Source organism: Ipomoea triloba, chromosome 4 (genome assembly GCF_003576645.1).
Source record: "Ipomoea triloba cultivar NCNSP0323 chromosome 4, ASM357664v1".
Taxonomy (NCBI): Eukaryota; Viridiplantae; Streptophyta; class Magnoliopsida; order Solanales; family Convolvulaceae; genus Ipomoea; species Ipomoea triloba.
This window is the reverse complement of record NC_044919.1, coordinates 909,040-927,110: the sequence shown is the minus strand read 5'-3', so window position 1 is coordinate 927,110 and position 18,071 is coordinate 909,040. Positions and strand designations below refer to the sequence as shown.

Genomic DNA, 18,071 nt, shown 5'->3' with positions numbered 1-18,071 from the left:
TAAAAAATGCTTTGACTATTGCCTCAGGGAGTTAATTTAATTCAATTGGTTCAATCGATCACCTTAAAGTCTTGAACTGTGAGGGGATGAGTTATCTCGGGACTAATGAAATAATTATTTAACATTTTTAATTTAGAAAGAAGAAAAATGGCAACTACTACTTACACAGGCATGCATATATGTATTCAGTAAACTCAGCTCTTATGTAATAGGGCTTATTTTGAATTGAAACTAATGTTTATAAAATTGTTATGTATGTAACAATAACCTTCTAAAAATCACAGCATGCTATTGAGTATAGGCGTCTTTAATTTAATGTAAAAAATAAAAATAAAAATGATGCATGGGGGAATTGAAATGACTACATGCAACAACATAGTATCAACAACAAATTAAACAAAACAAAAGAAAATCAAACGAATTCTTTGACGAAACTAGCAATGGCGGCAGCCCTGCGAGGATCGATCATTTCGATGCCATGGAATCCGACGTCGTCGAACCGAGCTTCCACTTTCGCTCCATTCATCACCAGCATCTGCACAAAATCTTGCTGTCTATCGATCAGAGTATCGCCTCCGAATCCGATCACCAGAAATTTCCCCAATTTCGCCAATTTCGCCTTGCTTGGTTCATCTTTCATAGGGTTACAGTATCGGTGATCGCGATCTGTCCCCGGCGGCAGCGCTAGCTCCCACAGAACGTCGATTACCGGCAACGGAAAGTACTGGTCCGTCGCCATCTTCAGCTCAGATCTGGTGCGCTTTTTCCCGCTAAATAACGGTTGATTCAGAATCACGCCTGCGATGCTCATCCCGTCCAGTTTCTGATCCAGCGATCGCAGCGCCGCGTTATACGCGATATTCGCGCCGCAGCTCGTGCCGTACAGGTAACACCTAGAGAAATCTCCGTAGTTTTTGAGCCACGCGTCGCCGCCGCCTTGATTTTGATTATTCACCCAATTCACGGCGTCCATCGCGTCCTCGTACTGCGCCGGCAGCCGATTCTCCGGCGCGTTGCGGTAATCCACCGCGACGACGATCGCCGGCACCTGCGCCGAGAGTTTGTTGCAATTCTCGTGGAGGATCGAAACCGCCACGCTGAAGCCGATCCAGCTGCCGTTCCGAAAGTATATTATCATCGGGAGCTTCGCGCTGGCCGCGATCTGAGCCGGCCGGTAGATTCTCATCCACGTCTTCTTCTGCGCGTCTAGGGTTACGTCTTTGCTGAGCACTGCGTGGCCGGTAGCAGATTCTCCGGTCGCCGGAGTTCTGGGGAGGGATACAAGCCGGGTGAGGGTTCCGTCATCGTTGAGCACCACTTTTAGGTGCTCATAGGGATCAAATTTCGACGAGGATGCCTGCATTAATGCTAAATGTTTTATAAAAATAAACAAATTTTTTTCTTTATTTATTTTTTATTTTTGTATTCTAACTACAAGAACTGCAATTTTTCTTGGCTATATATAATGCCAAGATTTTGATGTTTATTTATGTACGGCTAAGCAATGTCGGAGAAAGTAAAGGGTCATGCTTAATACTCGGATTTATGCTCAAAATGCTTAATTAATATACACAATATAAACCAGGCTACAATTATGGACTGCCAATATATGATCAATGTGTATATTAGACATGCATGCAGTTAGAAATTGGTAGTTAGTGGTTGTCAATAATTTTTGGATACCTAATGGTTTCTAAAATAACTTTCTATCATTGTCCCATGATCCCATCGAGACAAGGACTAGAATTTCTCATGGTGATTTCAGTTCTATTTGGAAAAATAGTTAGCTTTTTTTTAGTACTAGTGACTTTGTTACAATGTAGTAAGCACAAAAAGTCAACAGTTGCCTCCATTGAGGCTCGAACCCTGTAAACTGGGACACCGGTGCCATTAGACCATAAGGTTTTTGGCTTGGTTAAATAATCAATATAAGTGTTTGATTAATTAACTTTTTGTAACAGTTTATTACTTCAAAAGACTAAAATTCAAAAAGCTCTTCAAAACATTCTTTTTGGTTAATTTTTAAGAAAGTCATTTTGCATAATCAAACACCAACTAATAGCTAATTTACCAAATATTTTTTTTTTATAATCAGTCAATATTATCAACTAATCAAACTCACTAATTCAATCAACTAACCGCTATTAGCCAATAGTACCAAACACCCCCTTCGATTGCCATCCCTACTTAGACCATATATTAAGGTTTATTTCTATAGTTTAGTAAAAGTATTGAAAATTAATATTTATTTATTCATTTATTGGATACAATAATTTTTGGTAATTCAGTGAAGGCAATATATAGATTGCTCCAATTCAAACAAATTCAAATTGCTGATTTAGTCCCCCCATTACCAATGCCTTCAATCTCAGAGCAGTGAATGAAATTCTTGACGGCAACATACAAAGCTTCAGCACTCTGGGGATCAAATATCTCGATAGCATGATGCCCTGTGTCCAGAAATTGCGGCACCACCTTAACACCATGCTCCTCCAAACACCGGGCAAATTCCTTCTGCCTGTCCACCAGTGGGTCCCCCGCGTACCCTCTCACTAAACTCCTTGGCAGCCGTCCGATCTTCTCGATCAGCGGGGACCCAGCGATCAACGGATTAGAATACTCGTGGTCGCGGTTTGCACCCTTAGGCAATGCCAACGACCACATGAGATCGTTAGCATGTAACGGCACGATCTTGTCGTTGACCAGTCGTAGCTCAGATTCTGTCCGCTGGACCCCACCGAAGTAGGGCTGATTCAGAATCAGCCCTTCGATGTTCAGCGGCGAGAGATCGTGGTCAGACGCGCGCAGAGCCGCGTGGGCGACGATGTTCCCGCCGGCGCTACTGCCCATCAGGAATGTTCTAGAGAAGTCGACTCGATCCTTCAGCCACGGATCGCAGCTCCCATTTTCCGCGCCCAACGCCTGGTCGCAGGCCCACATGACGGCGTCCATGGCGTCGTCATAGGCGGCCGGGAGGCGGTGCTCCGGCGCCAGGCGGTACTCCACCGACGCGATCACGGCGGGAACCTCAGCCGCCAATCGGATTCTGGAGTCGTGAAAAATGACGGAACTCACACTGAACAGTATGAATCCGCCGCCGTGAAAGTATATGATGAGAGGAAGCTTGGCGGTGGACGCCGCCGCAGGCGGCGGCGGCCGGAAGAGGCGGATGAAGGTGCCGGTGGAGGTGTTGAGAGGAACGTCTTTGAAAAGGGCGAGCTGATCGTCTTCAGATGGGGTGTAAGGTACAGTGGGAATAGGGTTTTGTCTGGTGAGTGATCCATCAGGGTTGGGAACAATCTTGAGAAACTTGTAAGCTTCTTCTTCTGCTAATTCCTTTTCTTTATCCATGGAGATTGAAAGATGAATGAAAGAAAGGTTGTGGTGATGATCAGAGATGGCTAACAAGCAAATAAGTAAGGTTGGGCGTTGCTGCAGAAGTAATGGAGTTTTTGTGGCTGTGAAAACGGTTGGTGGGGTAGGTCAAAATATTTAGTGCTATTAATAAATGATTAAGTTTGACAGCATGAAAAAAAAACACTCGCTACAGTGTGTGAGCAATATTTCAAAATGATAGAATTTCTTGTGCGCAGTAAATAAAAATTTAATATCTGCATTTAGTTGAATTATCATAATTACATCATTTCAGATGCTCTACTAGGTCGGAACATGGAGTTTTTGAGGTTAGAAATTCGACCTTTTGAGAAGAAGAAGAAAAAAAGAGCACCTACTTTGACGGTTTATAATGTCATTTTTGTGGTGTTTTCTCTTTTTGTTTAAATTCTTAGATTTTATTTTATTTCATGGTGATGAATAACATGACCAGAAAAGGGAGCTAGAACATTTGACAGGTAGCTAACTAAAGATAACAGACATCACACCTAAAGAGTAACTAAATCTAGGCAATATGCAAACAGCTTTTTTGAAAACATGGCAATCGCGGTGTTTGTCACCAAACAGACTTGGTCGTTTTTTTTTTTTTTTTTTTTGAGAATCAAACAGACCGGTAGTTGGAACATGCCAACATGTTATATGCAATAGTTATTGTGTGATCATGGTTAAAAAACGACGTCATTTTGTGTAACTTTTTTGCTCATACAACCTGTTGAAATATGCATTTTTATAATTCATAATGTACATTATTCTAACACAGAATATATTACTTTATACCCCAAATTTTTTTTTTTTTAATTCATAATATACATTATTCTAACAGATAATGTATATTATTCTAACACATTATTATCTTACCCAAAAATTTCATTATTCTAACGCATAATGTATATTATTTTAACTCATAACATTCAACAACCTTATTTTAGATCGTGGTCTATACAATAATTTGCCTATTATGTGTGGATGGCCAGACACGAAGGCCCTAAAACACGGACGGGATGTTAATCTAGTTTAAAATCGATGGGCTGACCCCAAGAAACTGAAAATGTTAATGGGTTAAGAATTAACATTGAAAATTTTGAATTGATAAGAACATCAAGCTGATGATCTGATTGACATCACTAAGGGCACTCAACATATTCACAGAGAAGACAGATTTCTAAATCTGTAGTCTTTTTTTTTTTTTTTTTTTTTTTNTTTTTTTTCTGTTAGACGAACACGAGATGTCCTAAATAGGCCATAACTATAATAAGAGGCACCTTTAAGCGTACCATACTCAAACTAATCCACATTTGCACCGAGTCAACTCAATTAAGGAGCAAAATGCTGGTCATATTAGTTTTTCATACCAGATGGGATTTTAAACTCTCAATATAACATGCTGATGGTGGTGTTATCTCAATCCAGACAACCTTGGTGAGAGACATACATTCATTGCTTCAACCAAGACATATCAAGATTCTGGAGCCATGCACCAGGCTGTATACAGGGTGGAATTTCCTGTTCTTTTTCAAAAATTTCTTGGCTTCAGAATCAATTAATGCTTGGGTTTTGAACAGTTCAAGGGATTTTCAGCAAGTTAACATTAAGTAGGCAACAAACAACATGGAGCTCCACAGTTACAGTTTCAAAATTTGAAAGATATATGACTTCACCTAAAACCAGTGTCAACTATTAAAGACCATAGCATATCCAGAACTTAGTACACTTGCCACTTTGGCTCCTTGTGCACAACTTGTGGTGACAAAAGATAAATGACTTATTACACTTGGGTTGAATTCATTGCATATGATGATACAGTATCTGCATAAAAACTGACAAGGGGATTGTATATTTGTCAGGTTTATATCCCGTTGGTTGGCCGACCTAATTTTTGAGTGCAATCAAGCACAGCATAGAGCTAAAGTTTACCCAAAGTCTCCACTCAAAACTCAAAAGTCCACTAAGAGTTTATGGACATTTATGAATGACTGGCAATTTATATATGCAGTGATACACATCAAGGCCATCTGTAATCACTTTTCAAAAAGAATTGGGCCCAGTGGTGATATGAGTACTGAGATCAATTGCTCATTCTACAGGAAGCTCTGCATACTTTATACAAAGCAAGCAGCCAAAGACTACCTAACTTATAGGGCCCAATAAAAGCTTGAAAGGAAAGGTCATTGATATCCAAGGCACTGAATTTGTAGATTTCTGGTGAACTCACCTTTTAAAAAGTGAGAGCAAAGGCTATGAATATCTCTGCCTTTATGCTTGGGATTCCCAACATGTAACTACTTGTGGGAAAATTAAAGTCAGGGATACCTAGTGCTATCATAATCCCTCTCCATAAGGAGGTCAAAATGCACCATGATCATAATGGAACACAATAAAAAGCTGATAAAAGGCAATTTATATATATTTTTTTGCTTTTCTTCTAAGTTTTCTACAAGATGATACAGTACATTCTACTGCTAAGGAAATCCATACTGAGATTGCAAAGGTGATGGGACTCACCGGGGCTTTCTCCGGGACTTGAAAGGGAAATTTGATGGTGGTGATGGGGAAAATTCAAATGGCAAGGGTGGTGGCTCAGACTCGCCACAAAGCATCCCTACTATCTCTTTCATGGTAGGGCGTTTATTGGGGGATCTCTGTAAACAGAGGAGTGCAATTGTGATGCAAAGCAATGCCTGTTCTTGATCCAAAGACTGTATGTTGGGATCGACGAGATCCAAGAGCTTGCCACTATGAGCAAGATGGCGAGCCCATGACACAAGATTTGCCCTCTCAAATTCTGACATGGGAGAGGCGGTTACTTGAAGTGGCCTTCGCCCTGAAACTAAAACTAGTAATAGAACACCAAAACTGTATACATCACACTTCTGAGAAAGCTGCCCTCCACCTCCATATTCAGGTGCAATGTAGCAAACAGTTCCTCTCATACTTGGGGTACTAGTCACACCACCACTCTTGGGGACATCTCCACTGGCAAAATCTTGGCTACTTCTGCGCCGAATTCGGAACTCCCCACTAAAACTATCTAGCCACCAATCAATGCTGCTCCTACTTCCCCTGCTCCTCCTCCTCTTCCTCTCAGGCACCACCTCCTCATCCCTTTGCCACCACATTTCTCCCCCATTATCACCATTATTAACTGCCCTCTTCTTTTTCTTTGTTAACTCCTCGCAGAACTCCTCCTTCCACCATTCCCTTGGCTTCCGGTTCTTTCTTTGCTTCCTAATTTTCTCCTCATCCAGAGATGCCCACCATTCCAGCTTCTTCTTGTGCTTCTTTTGCTCCACTTTAGTACCATCCTCCACTGCACTAGTGCTCGCAATCCAATCCTTCTTGGGTCTCTCTTTCTTTATTTCACTACCAATCCACTCCATTACATAGTCCTTAATCCTCCCAGACTCGGAACCACCATTCACATTGTCTTGTTTCCACCACCAATCCCGTCCCGATTCACTAGCTCTCCTCTCAACTCCTTTCGAAATCCCGCTATCCATGCTAACCCCATCGAAAACCCCCTCCGAAAGGCTAGCCTTTTCAAACCCCTCAGATGGAGGAGTTTCGCCTACTGGTGACACCACTCCCACCTCCCCATCAAGAACCTTGATACAACAGCTCTCTGGGGGGGATTGATCCACATTCACCACTACTTCCTCTCTCATCACAGTCTCATTCCCCTCAACAATTGACCCATTCTCCTCCACATTCCCAAACCCTTGTTTTTTCTCTCCCCCTTCATCATCTTTACTCAAGGCTTGTGCTAACCCAAAATCTGCAATTTTAGCCTCAAAGTTGTAATCCAACAACACATTTGAGGGCTTAATATCCCCGTGCACTATCGGGGGATCACACGAGTAGTGAAGATACTCGATGCCTTTTGCTACAGAAACTAAAATTGAAAACCTTTTCCCCCACAGCATTAGCTCGGGGCACTTTCGATCCATCAAAGCGTCCTGTAAGCTCCCATTATGCATATACTCATAAACAAGAATTAACCTTCTCCTCCGGTCGTCTGAGAACCCTAGTATAGACACCACGTGAGGGCAGCACGTGGCATCTATCTTAGAAGCAATAGAGAGCTCGTTCTGGAACTCCCTCTCGCCCTGGAGAGACCCAGAAGCTTCCATGAGCTTCACGGCGATTTCCTGCCCCGAGGGGAGCACTCCTTTGTAGACAGACCCGAACCCTCCCTGGCCAAGACGCTTCGAAGCAGAAAACGCATTCGTGGCGCGGCGGAGAGCGGAATAGGAGAACTGATGCGGGGGCAGGGGAGACTTCAGATCTGTAGGAACCGTTCTCTTGCGCGATATTTTGCGGTAAATGAAGGCGAAGAGCAAGAACAACGCCAAGGCTAAAGATGCGGCGACGATGGAGGGTAGGAAGGGGGAGTGAGAGCGGTGGGGGGTGGAAGGCGGCGGAGTGGCGGCGGGGAAGAAGGGAATAGGAGGCGGATATGGGAAATCCGGTGGCATTGTGGCGTAGAAAGGAAGAGTAGAATGAAGAAGAAGAAGAAGAAAGAGTTAAAGATTAAGCATTTTTGCAGAGAGATTTGTTTGGATGAAGAGAAGAAAGGGACTCATAAGCAAAGGAGGAACAAGTGAACCAGTGTGTTTGGAGCTTACCGGAGACTGATAACAAACCTACAGAAAAATGGGAATTATACAAATACACATACTTTTTTTCTTTTTTTTTTTCCCCTTTTTACCCAGGGAGACACACAAATATTACTGAGAATGTAATAATTTATACATTATAACCAGCATGATTGGTGTGGGTAACCGTACACTTCTGTCCCTTAAGAGAGGTAATGAGGTCGAATCTTCTCTTGTATGAAAAAAATTCGGTGCGAACGGGCATTAGTCAGATAAGGTCTACTCAAGACACCTATAATTTTATGAATTATAAAATAAATTAAATTAACACTATAAAATTATGTGCCATGGACTTGATCGAGATAGCTTTAGTAAGGACACAACTTGTGACATTTAAGTACAAAAATCATGTTTTACCTATTCGAACATTCTTTTCAGAGCCACACACTAGAAAGGTGGTAGCAAAAAATGTATGAGAATAATACTTTATATAGTAGGTGCCAATGGTGTTTATTAAGTAAATTTTATTTGTGTGTAATAACTCACAAATCGCACACAAAAACAAATTTTACTATAAAAAGTTTGTACGATCAGTTTGACTTATAAGATGTTGGCTAGTGTACACGGTATAAATATAAAGAATTTTGTTTAGCAAGGTATGTACAGTGTCCAAATGTACAATCAGTGATGGCCCCATGAAGATAAGTGCAGTCTCAATCGGTGAAGGGTTTGAAGAGGTCTTTGAAGAATCTTATACACTCTAAATTATAATATATAATTTTTTGTCGACTTACTTGACTCTATAGTCTTGTTATGTTGACTGTGAGTGAAAGCTGTTAACACTGAAAGCAAGTCAAGTAAAAAGGAAGTGTAACATCAAGCTGTTTTGCTTTAATCTCTAATAATTTAGCCCACTACTATAATTAACTTGTCACATTCTCTTCTCTGAACTTTTATTTTTTTATAATTATTTATTAGAGTATGTCTTTCCTTAGGGTTACTCCCTTCCCGAGGTTGACCAAAACTAATATTTATCTCAAGATGGTTTTATGTTATGAAAAATTAAAGGATATATCAATTAAAACTTTAAATTAACTAAAGTATATGTTTAATAATTTATATAACTTTATGTGTATATATTAAAATATTTTATTCTTAATATTTTTAAAAATAAGTGGCCAAGTGAATAGAGCATGATATACTCAAACTTAAAGATCATGATTATTGTTAATACTTTCTTACAAATTTTTTCGTAATGCAACAAATATTTTTCTTTTGGTTGATATTAAATTGAAGTACATATTATATCTAATTAAAATTTCAAAATTGATAGTGCGAATACTCATTTAATATTTTATGGTCAACATGTCTTTCCATGTGTGTATGCAAAAATATTCGTTAGTTGATATTACATTAAAATGCGTGTTATATCACATTAAAGTTTAAGTTGAAGGTGAAGGACATGGATGTGCTACTATAGAAAAAGGGGATAAGAATTGTCACCTTAAATTGAGATCATGTGAGCCCCATGTTGTGTTCCTATTCTCCTCACGAAATGAACCTCACACCTGCACTCATCAAAGGTACACTCTTTTATTTATAGCAGAAACAAATAAAAGCAAAGAACAAAACACATGTAGGGGCCATTTGCTAATGTCTTGTTTTTAAAGAACTTTGAAGAAGATATGTTTCTATTTAAAAAAAAAAACTAGAGCATTTTTAAAAATAAATTAAAAATAATACTCGTTATCATATAATCATAATATTACCGCTTTTGAACTAAATAAGAACTAATCAAAATCAGGTTGAATTAGTACATTAAAATCTTAATATAATCAAAACAAAACTGGATTAGGATGCCAAAGACCTTATGGTCAAGCGGCATGGAGTGACTCCCCAAATATGAGGTCATGGGTTTAAGTCTCAATGGGAGGGATATTAAATCGATTTGTCGACCAGTTGGTACGACAAGAATGCGGTGTACTATAAAAAAAAAAAAACACATACACACACCCACAAAATAAAAACATAATCCAATGGCTGGGACTGTTTAACCATATGTGTTTGTTTGTATGCAAAATTCAACTCATGGTTGTCATGTTACAGAAGTGCAAGGTCTCATGACTTGGCAATTCCAAGACTACTGAAAATGAATACTTTTTTTTTAGCTCAACTGTGAGCTCAGATATCAGCTTTCAGGTTTGGGATCGGATCTCCATGAGAGATGACCGCATCTCACTTACCAGGTCACGAGAAAGCTGGACGGATTTGTTTTTCCATCTTCCTATATACTTTATGACCATCCGTGATCCTACAAATGGACACATTTTTCACTCACAAAATTCAATTAACATGTCAAATCATGTCTAAGTAGTTAAAGCAAATTATACTAGCTCTCAGATAACATCAAACATTTTAAACGCGAAACCGACTCAAATATAAATTAATTTTATATTAACGAGAGAATATAGAATTTCATATGTAATTCTCGACTCACAAAATTGAATACCCATGTCTAAGTAATTAAAGAAAGTTCATAATTTTATAAATAACATCATATATATCAAACTAAGCAGGTGTAAATAGGAACAAATATAAATCAATTTTATAGTAGTAAGAGTACCGAACGTCATATACATATCTCAACTCACAAAATTAAATAATCATGTCATCTCAATCTTAAGAGGTGTCTGATATATAAAGAAAATTTTATAATTTCACAAATAACATTAAACAATAAATTTGAACTGAATCCAAATCAATTACATTTGGATGGGAATACCGGGTATGAAAACAAGAAAAAATAAATTGTACAATTATATCAGACATGATAAAAGAGATTCTCAAAGATTCGATGTCCTAGAGAAAAGATGACTAGTACACTGTACACAGCACTACAATATATGACAAATTTAACTAGTCAAGAATATCACCAAACAGTAAAACAACAAAGTTGACTTTTCATCTTAGGTGAATTTTACAAGGATTTCAGAAAACACATCTGTGCCATCCGGGTGACTAAATTTACTGCAGTACGGCATTTTATGAAATATGAACAGTGAATGTTTCAACTCACAAACCAGTACACAGTAAAACTTTAAAAGAAATCCAATCTAAAAGTAGGCTATAATCACAAACTCTAAATACACAGGCAATTAATGGCGGGATACAGATAAGAGTGAGTGAGTTTATGCGCAAACCTAGAGTGGTTTAGCACCACTGTCTTCTTCAGGGGTGGGGGCGGGGGCCGGAGCTGGAGCAGGGGCGGAGGAGTCACTCTGTTGGGTCTTGGAATTGCTAGAACCAGTAAAGGTCCTACCAACAAACTTTCCAGCTTTGCCTAGCCCGCTTCCAACTGCACCTATGCCACTTCCCACAAGCCCCACCCCTGCACCAACACCGGTTCCCACGAGCCCCGCTCCTGCACTAATGCCAGTTCCCACGAGCCCCACTCCTGCACCAATGCCAGTTCCCACCATACCAACACCGGAACCAACAAGAGATGCTGCCCCATCGAGAGCATCCATTGTGCTCCCGATGATACCAGCCTCCTTCAGCTTCTTTCTTTCTTCTAGGATCCTCTTCTCTTCCTCCAGAGCAGCTTGCTGCTCTTCCTTGTTAAATTCATGGTACAACACCTAACAATTGAGAGTGCATGATCAGCATATTGGAACTTACTGGCACATGCACGTATTATTAGAGAACCAAATGAAAACGTGGCGCACAATTTTTTTTTTTACCTTAATTGTAACAGTTCCTCTATCCTTCTTGTCTATCACCCTAAGCATATCCAGTTTTGGCAGCAATCTCAATTCAATTTCTTTTTCTGTCTCTGCTTCCAGCTCAATCAGAGGTAACTTAGCAATGCCCATACGTTCATCTTTCCCAACATTATCTTTATCAAAAACCTGTTCAAATAGATGAATTATGAATATAAGAACATTCAAGGATGTATCCAACATTCCAACATATGGTATCACATCTAGGACCCATGACAACCTGTGCTGTAAAAACAGGAACCATTCAACAGTTTCTGCTGAGGGAGAAGATATTCCTATATATTCCTTGTACCTCTTTATTATTATTATTATTTTAATTTTTTGTTGGTTTTGGAGTGGGCTGCATTGCAGTTGACATCTTTATCTCTGTTAGCCATTATAGTGAACAAACAGAAAAATATCTTGTCTAAGTTCATTCATAATCAGAAGCAAGCCAAAATTAGGCAGCCCACAATTGTAGAGTAACAACTGTTAGACACAGGAAAGAAATGTTAAAAACAAAGAATTTTAAGCCAACATATGAAAATTGATTTTAAAAATAATACTCCGGGTATGACCTTTTGCTCAAGCAATAATGAGCACACTAACAAGAAATTGCAGAAAAGCATAATAAAAATAAAATAGGATATAATTAATATTGGCAAGCAATTCTTAATCTAACAAGGCACTTACCACAACTTTCTTTCAAATAAACCAGGAGGAAACTTATTCATAGAAGCAACAAAAATAACATCAAAATAAGTTAATGACCTTCAATTCCTTGACACGTGTGGGATTATTATGAGTTACAACAACTATCTGTATTGTGTTTAAAATTAAAAAATATAGATGTTTGTTAATTAGTGTTATAATCTAAGATTGGGTCATTGTCACTCAATTGGACTATAATGCACATGAGCCAAACCACACTAAAAGATTAAATCCAATCAATTAGCTAGCCTAACCCATGGCCTTATAAACCAATATATTTTCAATGTGGGACTCTTAACAATTAGAACTTTTGAATGAGTATTGCACAACCAAGCATTATTTCCAAAAGGGATAGTACTAAAAGAACCAAATACTGAATATTAATTTAGAAAAAAAGAAGAAGAAGAAATACTCCGTAATACAGATAAATGTCAGAATTCAAACAAGCAAAGGAGATAGGTGAAGGATTAAAACCTCAATGATAAGCGATTGCGTCTCCTTGTCTTCCGCAATCAATTCGAATATCTCATTCCAAACAGGATTTAGGTTGTTATCAATTGTCTTTGTTTTAACTTTGAACAGTGGACGGATGAATACAACCACATATGGATCAGATTTTCCAATCATTTCCTGGTTCTTTAAGTCACTAGCCTTGATTATTGTTACTGTGAGCTTCCCCTGAGGCTTAAGCTCCAAATCACTACATTGGATACAGAAATAGTTAACAGATTATTCTTGGTTATATGAAAGATTTGATATGAAAATTTGAAGGAAACCCATTAAAAAAGGCAGCCTAAAAATATGAAATTTGAAAATTAGTAGAAGCTACCTTGTATCTAAAGGAATGCCACCAATTGGAACAACAATCCTGTGAGGCCATTGTAGCATATCCGTGACAATTGATTCCACAGTATCCTTTAAACAAGGAACAAAATCATCAGTCAGTCTAAAGCATTGAATAACAAATAAGAGATATCCAACTAGACCGCATTGAAACTTACATCAATCATATCAGATATTCCAGGAATAGCTGTTAGACTTCCACCAACAGCCTTCAACACATAATCGATTCTCGGCTTTGGCTGGTTTAACATAATATCTATCAGTCATTCTTCTTTTGTTATAGGGAAAGAATACATTGAGGCCCAATCATACTAATAGCATAGCACATATATACTGAACTTGTTTGATATGAATATTAATATATTATTTTACAATAAGCATCAAGTACAGCTAAGCAATTTTTAGATCAAGGATGCAGTAAAATGTAATGGTGGTTCAGAACTAATATTTCCCTCAAGTACAAATTAGCCTGAAAGCATGAAGCATTGAGAATTCAACAGTCATATAAAAAAACTAAACTTTCTTAAACCATATTATAGAAGAATTTTACAGGAATGGGATATGCTTTGAGGCAACAAAGCCAGGTAAGGAAAATTTGAGAGTTCTTCAGAAAAGGAAAGATGGTCGGTGGAATTCTTCATTCCATTTCAAGTACACACACAACTTTTATATTGAAAAGTAATTCCAAATTTGTCACATAGCAAATGGCCAAAAGCATATCAATAAAGAGAAGAAATCATGCTAAGCCAAACAATAATAATAATAATAATAATAATAATAATAATAATAATAATAATTATTATTATTATTATTATAATATATTTTAAGGTAACAGAATGGGAAAGTGGAGCAAGAAAAAAATTAGGTGAATAAACATCTCAAATTGTGCTCATGTACGAAAAACTATACCTCAGCAAGTAAAGCAACAACAACAGCAGATATGCATGGAATTTCCTCTGTAAGTTGAAAGATAACACGGATAACAGTGAAGACCTGAAGATCCTTCAACTGCAGCAAAGTTAAATTTAAAATTCTCAATATTTAGTGCATGTTGAATTAGAAGAACAAAATGGAAGCTGGAGTACTTGAGCCAAGCACCTGAATGGGTATAGAAGCAACTAGTGCAGCTTCCACAGCTAGAATGATACTGGGATCTCCACCCCATCGGAGGTCAATATCCATTGTAATTTGACCCTCTTTCAGGCTTTGAACACGAATACCTGTAGCAATTAAGCAAAAATTATAGCTTCACACATATTTCAAACAAAAGGAACAAGTAGTACATCACATAACAAGCCAATTGAAAGAATATAAATTCAGGAATTTTTGCTGATTGGTACCTTCAATCTTTGGTGCCACAGTTCCCAGTGACAGTTTGCTGAACTTCAAAGAAGTAATTCCTGTAGGTCGATATTCTTCTAATAAAGGTTCAACAGACTCTCTTATAACACCCTCAGCAGCCTGAAAAAAATTCAAACCCAAATAAAATATTGGTCGATTAGATGAATCACAAGACAAAAAGCATTGACCAAGCATGTGTTGCCAATCCAATAAAAAGTAACAGAGGACGACAGGACCAGGTAATGGGAATAAACTTTGTTATTCAGATAGAGCATGCAAAGCGAGATCCTACCAGATGGGAAGAATATGAACTTGGTTCTTCAAAATAAATGTGCAATTGAGTCATCCTACCAAGACAATAATTTTATACATAATAGTATAATACAGTACATTGTCTAGAGCAGCAAAACAATGTGCAATCATCTTCTTAAATTAGAAGTGCGTTTTATGTACCTATTAAAAAGATAAACAAAAACAGCAACTTCAGACTCTTTAAAAGAAACATCCATGCAATTTCACCTTTCCTCAGACTGCATAATAAAAATTCACAACTATAGACTTTATTCTCAGTGGCATGCAAGTGTTGTCATGTCTTTAAAGGTCTGCCATGTGGTCAACTGGTCATACATATATAAAATGTATATAAATACATAAAAATTTTGAAGCCATCACCACCATGCCAAATGGCATAAAATCCACATCAGTAACATAGCAAATCAAATTATATCTGCCCTAGGTTAGAACAAAGATGCCTGCCAGGGATCAACGTTCCTCTGAAAGAAGAGAATAGGGAATGGTAACTCTACAAGTAGTCAAAAACTCCTTCACCTCAACCAAATATTAGTTCTGTAGAACCCAGCATGACAATAACACACTGACAATAGAACTGGACGAGAAAAAAAAAAAAGAAAAAAGACTTACATCTGCAACAAATGGCCACAATTTGCTTAAATGTTTGTTCAACCATTTCACCTGTCAAAGTAAGACAGCAAAAGATAAGTGCAATATTAAACAAGCAACAAAATACTTTCGTTGAACTTGTGGATACAACTATAGTATATCCAAGAGACAATTATTAGCTGTACATTATTTACTGCAACCAAGCTTTACTATTTTCAACCACCTCAGGTTTAGATGAATGGAAGTCAACCTTCACATGACAGAGCAATTAAAAGACTCCACCCAAGGCAACAATAATCATATAAAATACAGAAACGAAAACCTGCTCATAAACGGGGAATGATATCCATTCAGGTAATTTGTCACCACAGATTTTCTTCAGATCATCCCTGTTGAGGCATCCCATAAGTTTTACATCAACAGCCTGTAAGGAAATCAAAGGAATATAAGCAAATACACAATGATTTCAGCAGTACATGGCATTGAAAATTAGAAGTTACCAAAAGAATGAAAAGGAGCAGACATACTATACTGAAAAGCTACAGACAACAGACATAGAGTACTATGATATAGCATATTCCCCACAGGAGAGTATATACGAAACAATGACTACTCAATGATTCAATTACAACTAAATCTGAACCACTAGAGCCCTAAGCTAGTTTGTACTGAGATCGAATTACAGGCTAATCACTTCAACTTACTCGAACACTTAGAATTTCCGCATCAAACACCAATTCACCGAATTCAAAATACGAACACGTTCGCTAATTACAAAGTACTCAGTAAAGACCTCAGCTCAAACATCAAGTTAACACGGAAATCCGAACAATTATCAATAACATTAAGGCAATTATAACCAAGCAACGAAGAAATGTACAGAACAAAAAAAAAAAAAAAAAAACAAGCAAACATGAATGACCTTGGCGCTACGCTTGCTGCTGCGATATCTCATCATACGTCGCATACTTGCCATCAAGCCTACCCCGACCATCATCCCCATCACCATTCCTGAAATCAGTCCCATCTTCTTCGATGATGCCAGACAAAATTTCCTTAAGTTCAAAACCATAAAACTTCAGACAAGTCTGGAATGACTGTGCATATAATCACAATAGGGAGAGGAAGAGAGAGAGAGAGAGAGAGCCACTGACAGTGAAGTTCAGCAATCCAGAAGCTTGAGTGTGAAAAAAGAGGAAAACCGACATATACCGTACCGTAATATCTAAACTAATCAACTTCCTTTCTCTCTCTATACGTATGTAGTCTGTATAAGTTACCGACAGCGAAAATGTAATACAGTTACACAGACGGAGAGTGGAGACGTGCAAAGCACGCAGGCATTCCCGCCAGGAGGGTATATAGGGGATTAAACTACAAAAAGATGGAACCCCACCTTATCCGCTTAAATAAACTCAACTGGTTTTTACCGAATATAGTTTTTAAATATAAATTTATTTATTCAACACACACACACACACACATATATACACGTAGTATAATTCTACTCCGTATAATTTTTTCCCAATATTAGAGAAGGAGAATATAAATGAAAAGAAAAAATAAACCAAAAAATGCGATAAATTCTTGAAAAACTTGCAATTTAAGTGTCTTGGTAGAGACAAATGATGTTGTCCAATCTGCAGAGTGGTTAGTTTTTCGACTAATATGTTTAGTTGTGCATACTCACTCTCATTGCAAAACAAGCTAGAAGTGGATTATTCATTACCATTATGATCTTTAAGTACAAGAGTTCATTCACGCATTCGCTTTTTTCAAATATTACATTCTTTTTCTTGTGACAAAAATGTGGAATCGTTCACCCAAGCGCCCCAACACCTCAACCCGACAGTTTGTGAAGGAGCTAACCAATAGAGACGGGACTTTTGCTCAAGGAGCTAACCAATAGAGACAAGACTTTTGATCATTGCATACTAGTCTTCCTCATTTTGAGAAGTTATTCTTACACTGCCGCAGATGAGGCTCGATCTTTAATCTTTTGTGACAAATTTCACCTCTTTTTCTTGTTATTGTCAATTTGGATCTAGGATTTTTATTTTAGAAAATGCTATATGGATTCTCAAAGGAAAACTCTATGATTCAACCAAGATGATATTAACAAAAATCTAACTTATAACCTTCAAGTAGAAAAGTCACGTTCCACTCATTTGAAGAATTATCCCCTTTCTCTTGTTATTGTCAATATTTGCTAAGTAAAGCATAATAACAATTGATGGTCATTTTTTAATCACAAATTCATAAATTATGTTGAATTAATATATTCTAACCTTCATAATTTGACTTTTATTTGAAGAAAACTTAACTCTTGTTAAGAAAAAATTCAATCTAAAACTCTTTAACATGAGAGATGCATTCAATCATTTAACTTACTTATATTAACAACCTGCTTACCCACCGTCTTAAACTTCCAAGTTATATATTCTCATTTCGTCATCATAAAGTTAAAACATATATCACGTTTCGTGTCAAGAGGGTTGAGGGTACCACAAAGACAGAAGTCCACATAGCCTTT

At 37.8% G+C, this 18,071-nt stretch overlaps 4 protein-coding genes across 5 annotated transcripts; all 4 read right to left on the bottom strand.

Moving 5' to 3' along the window:
- Nucleotides 1–275: 275 nt before the first annotated feature.
- LOC116016254 (probable carboxylesterase 9) lies at nt 276–10,264 on the bottom strand. Of its 2 annotated transcripts, XM_031256414.1 has the most exons (3): nt 10,229–10,264; nt 9,489–9,553; nt 276–1,357 (listed from the first exon to the last, which is right to left on the bottom strand). In XM_031256414.1, the coding sequence occupies exon 3, from the start codon at nt 1,184–1,186 to the stop codon at nt 413–415; it is 774 nt and encodes a 257-aa protein (XP_031112274.1). In that variant the 5' UTR covers nt 1,187–1,357; nt 9,489–9,553; nt 10,229–10,264; the 3' UTR covers nt 276–412. The 2 variants fall into 2 exon arrangements, with proteins under 2 accessions (XP_031112274.1, XP_031112273.1); XM_031256413.1 differs by lacking the exons at nt 9,489–9,553; nt 10,229–10,264 and having other exon boundaries at nt 276–1,417.
- On the bottom strand, nt 2,219–3,439 carry LOC116016253 (probable carboxylesterase 8). Its single transcript, XM_031256412.1, has one exon. It carries the CDS (start codon nt 3,349–3,351, stop codon nt 2,326–2,328), a length of 1,026 nt encoding a protein of 341 aa, XP_031112272.1. The 5' UTR covers nt 3,352–3,439; the 3' UTR covers nt 2,219–2,325.
- Nucleotides 5,774–8,169, bottom strand: LOC116016252 (receptor-like serine/threonine-protein kinase At2g45590). The gene has a single exon (XM_031256411.1). The coding sequence runs from the start codon at nt 7,863–7,865 to the stop codon at nt 5,892–5,894; it is 1,974 nt and encodes a 657-aa protein (XP_031112271.1). The 5' UTR covers nt 7,866–8,169; the 3' UTR covers nt 5,774–5,891.
- Nucleotides 10,265–10,889: 625 nt separating the features above from the next.
- Nucleotides 10,890–16,686, bottom strand: LOC116017050 (synaptotagmin-5-like). The gene is made up of 11 exons (XM_031257563.1): nt 16,461–16,686; nt 15,861–15,962; nt 15,560–15,610; nt 14,638–14,758; nt 14,396–14,517; nt 14,207–14,305; nt 13,456–13,536; nt 13,284–13,369; nt 12,929–13,154; nt 11,726–11,893; nt 10,890–11,623 (listed from the first exon to the last, which is right to left on the bottom strand). The coding sequence occupies exons 1-11, from the start codon at nt 16,608–16,610 to the stop codon at nt 11,186–11,188; spliced, it is 1,644 nt and encodes a 547-aa protein (XP_031113423.1). The 5' UTR covers nt 16,611–16,686; the 3' UTR covers nt 10,890–11,185.
- Nucleotides 16,687–18,071: the final 1,385 nt, after the last annotated feature.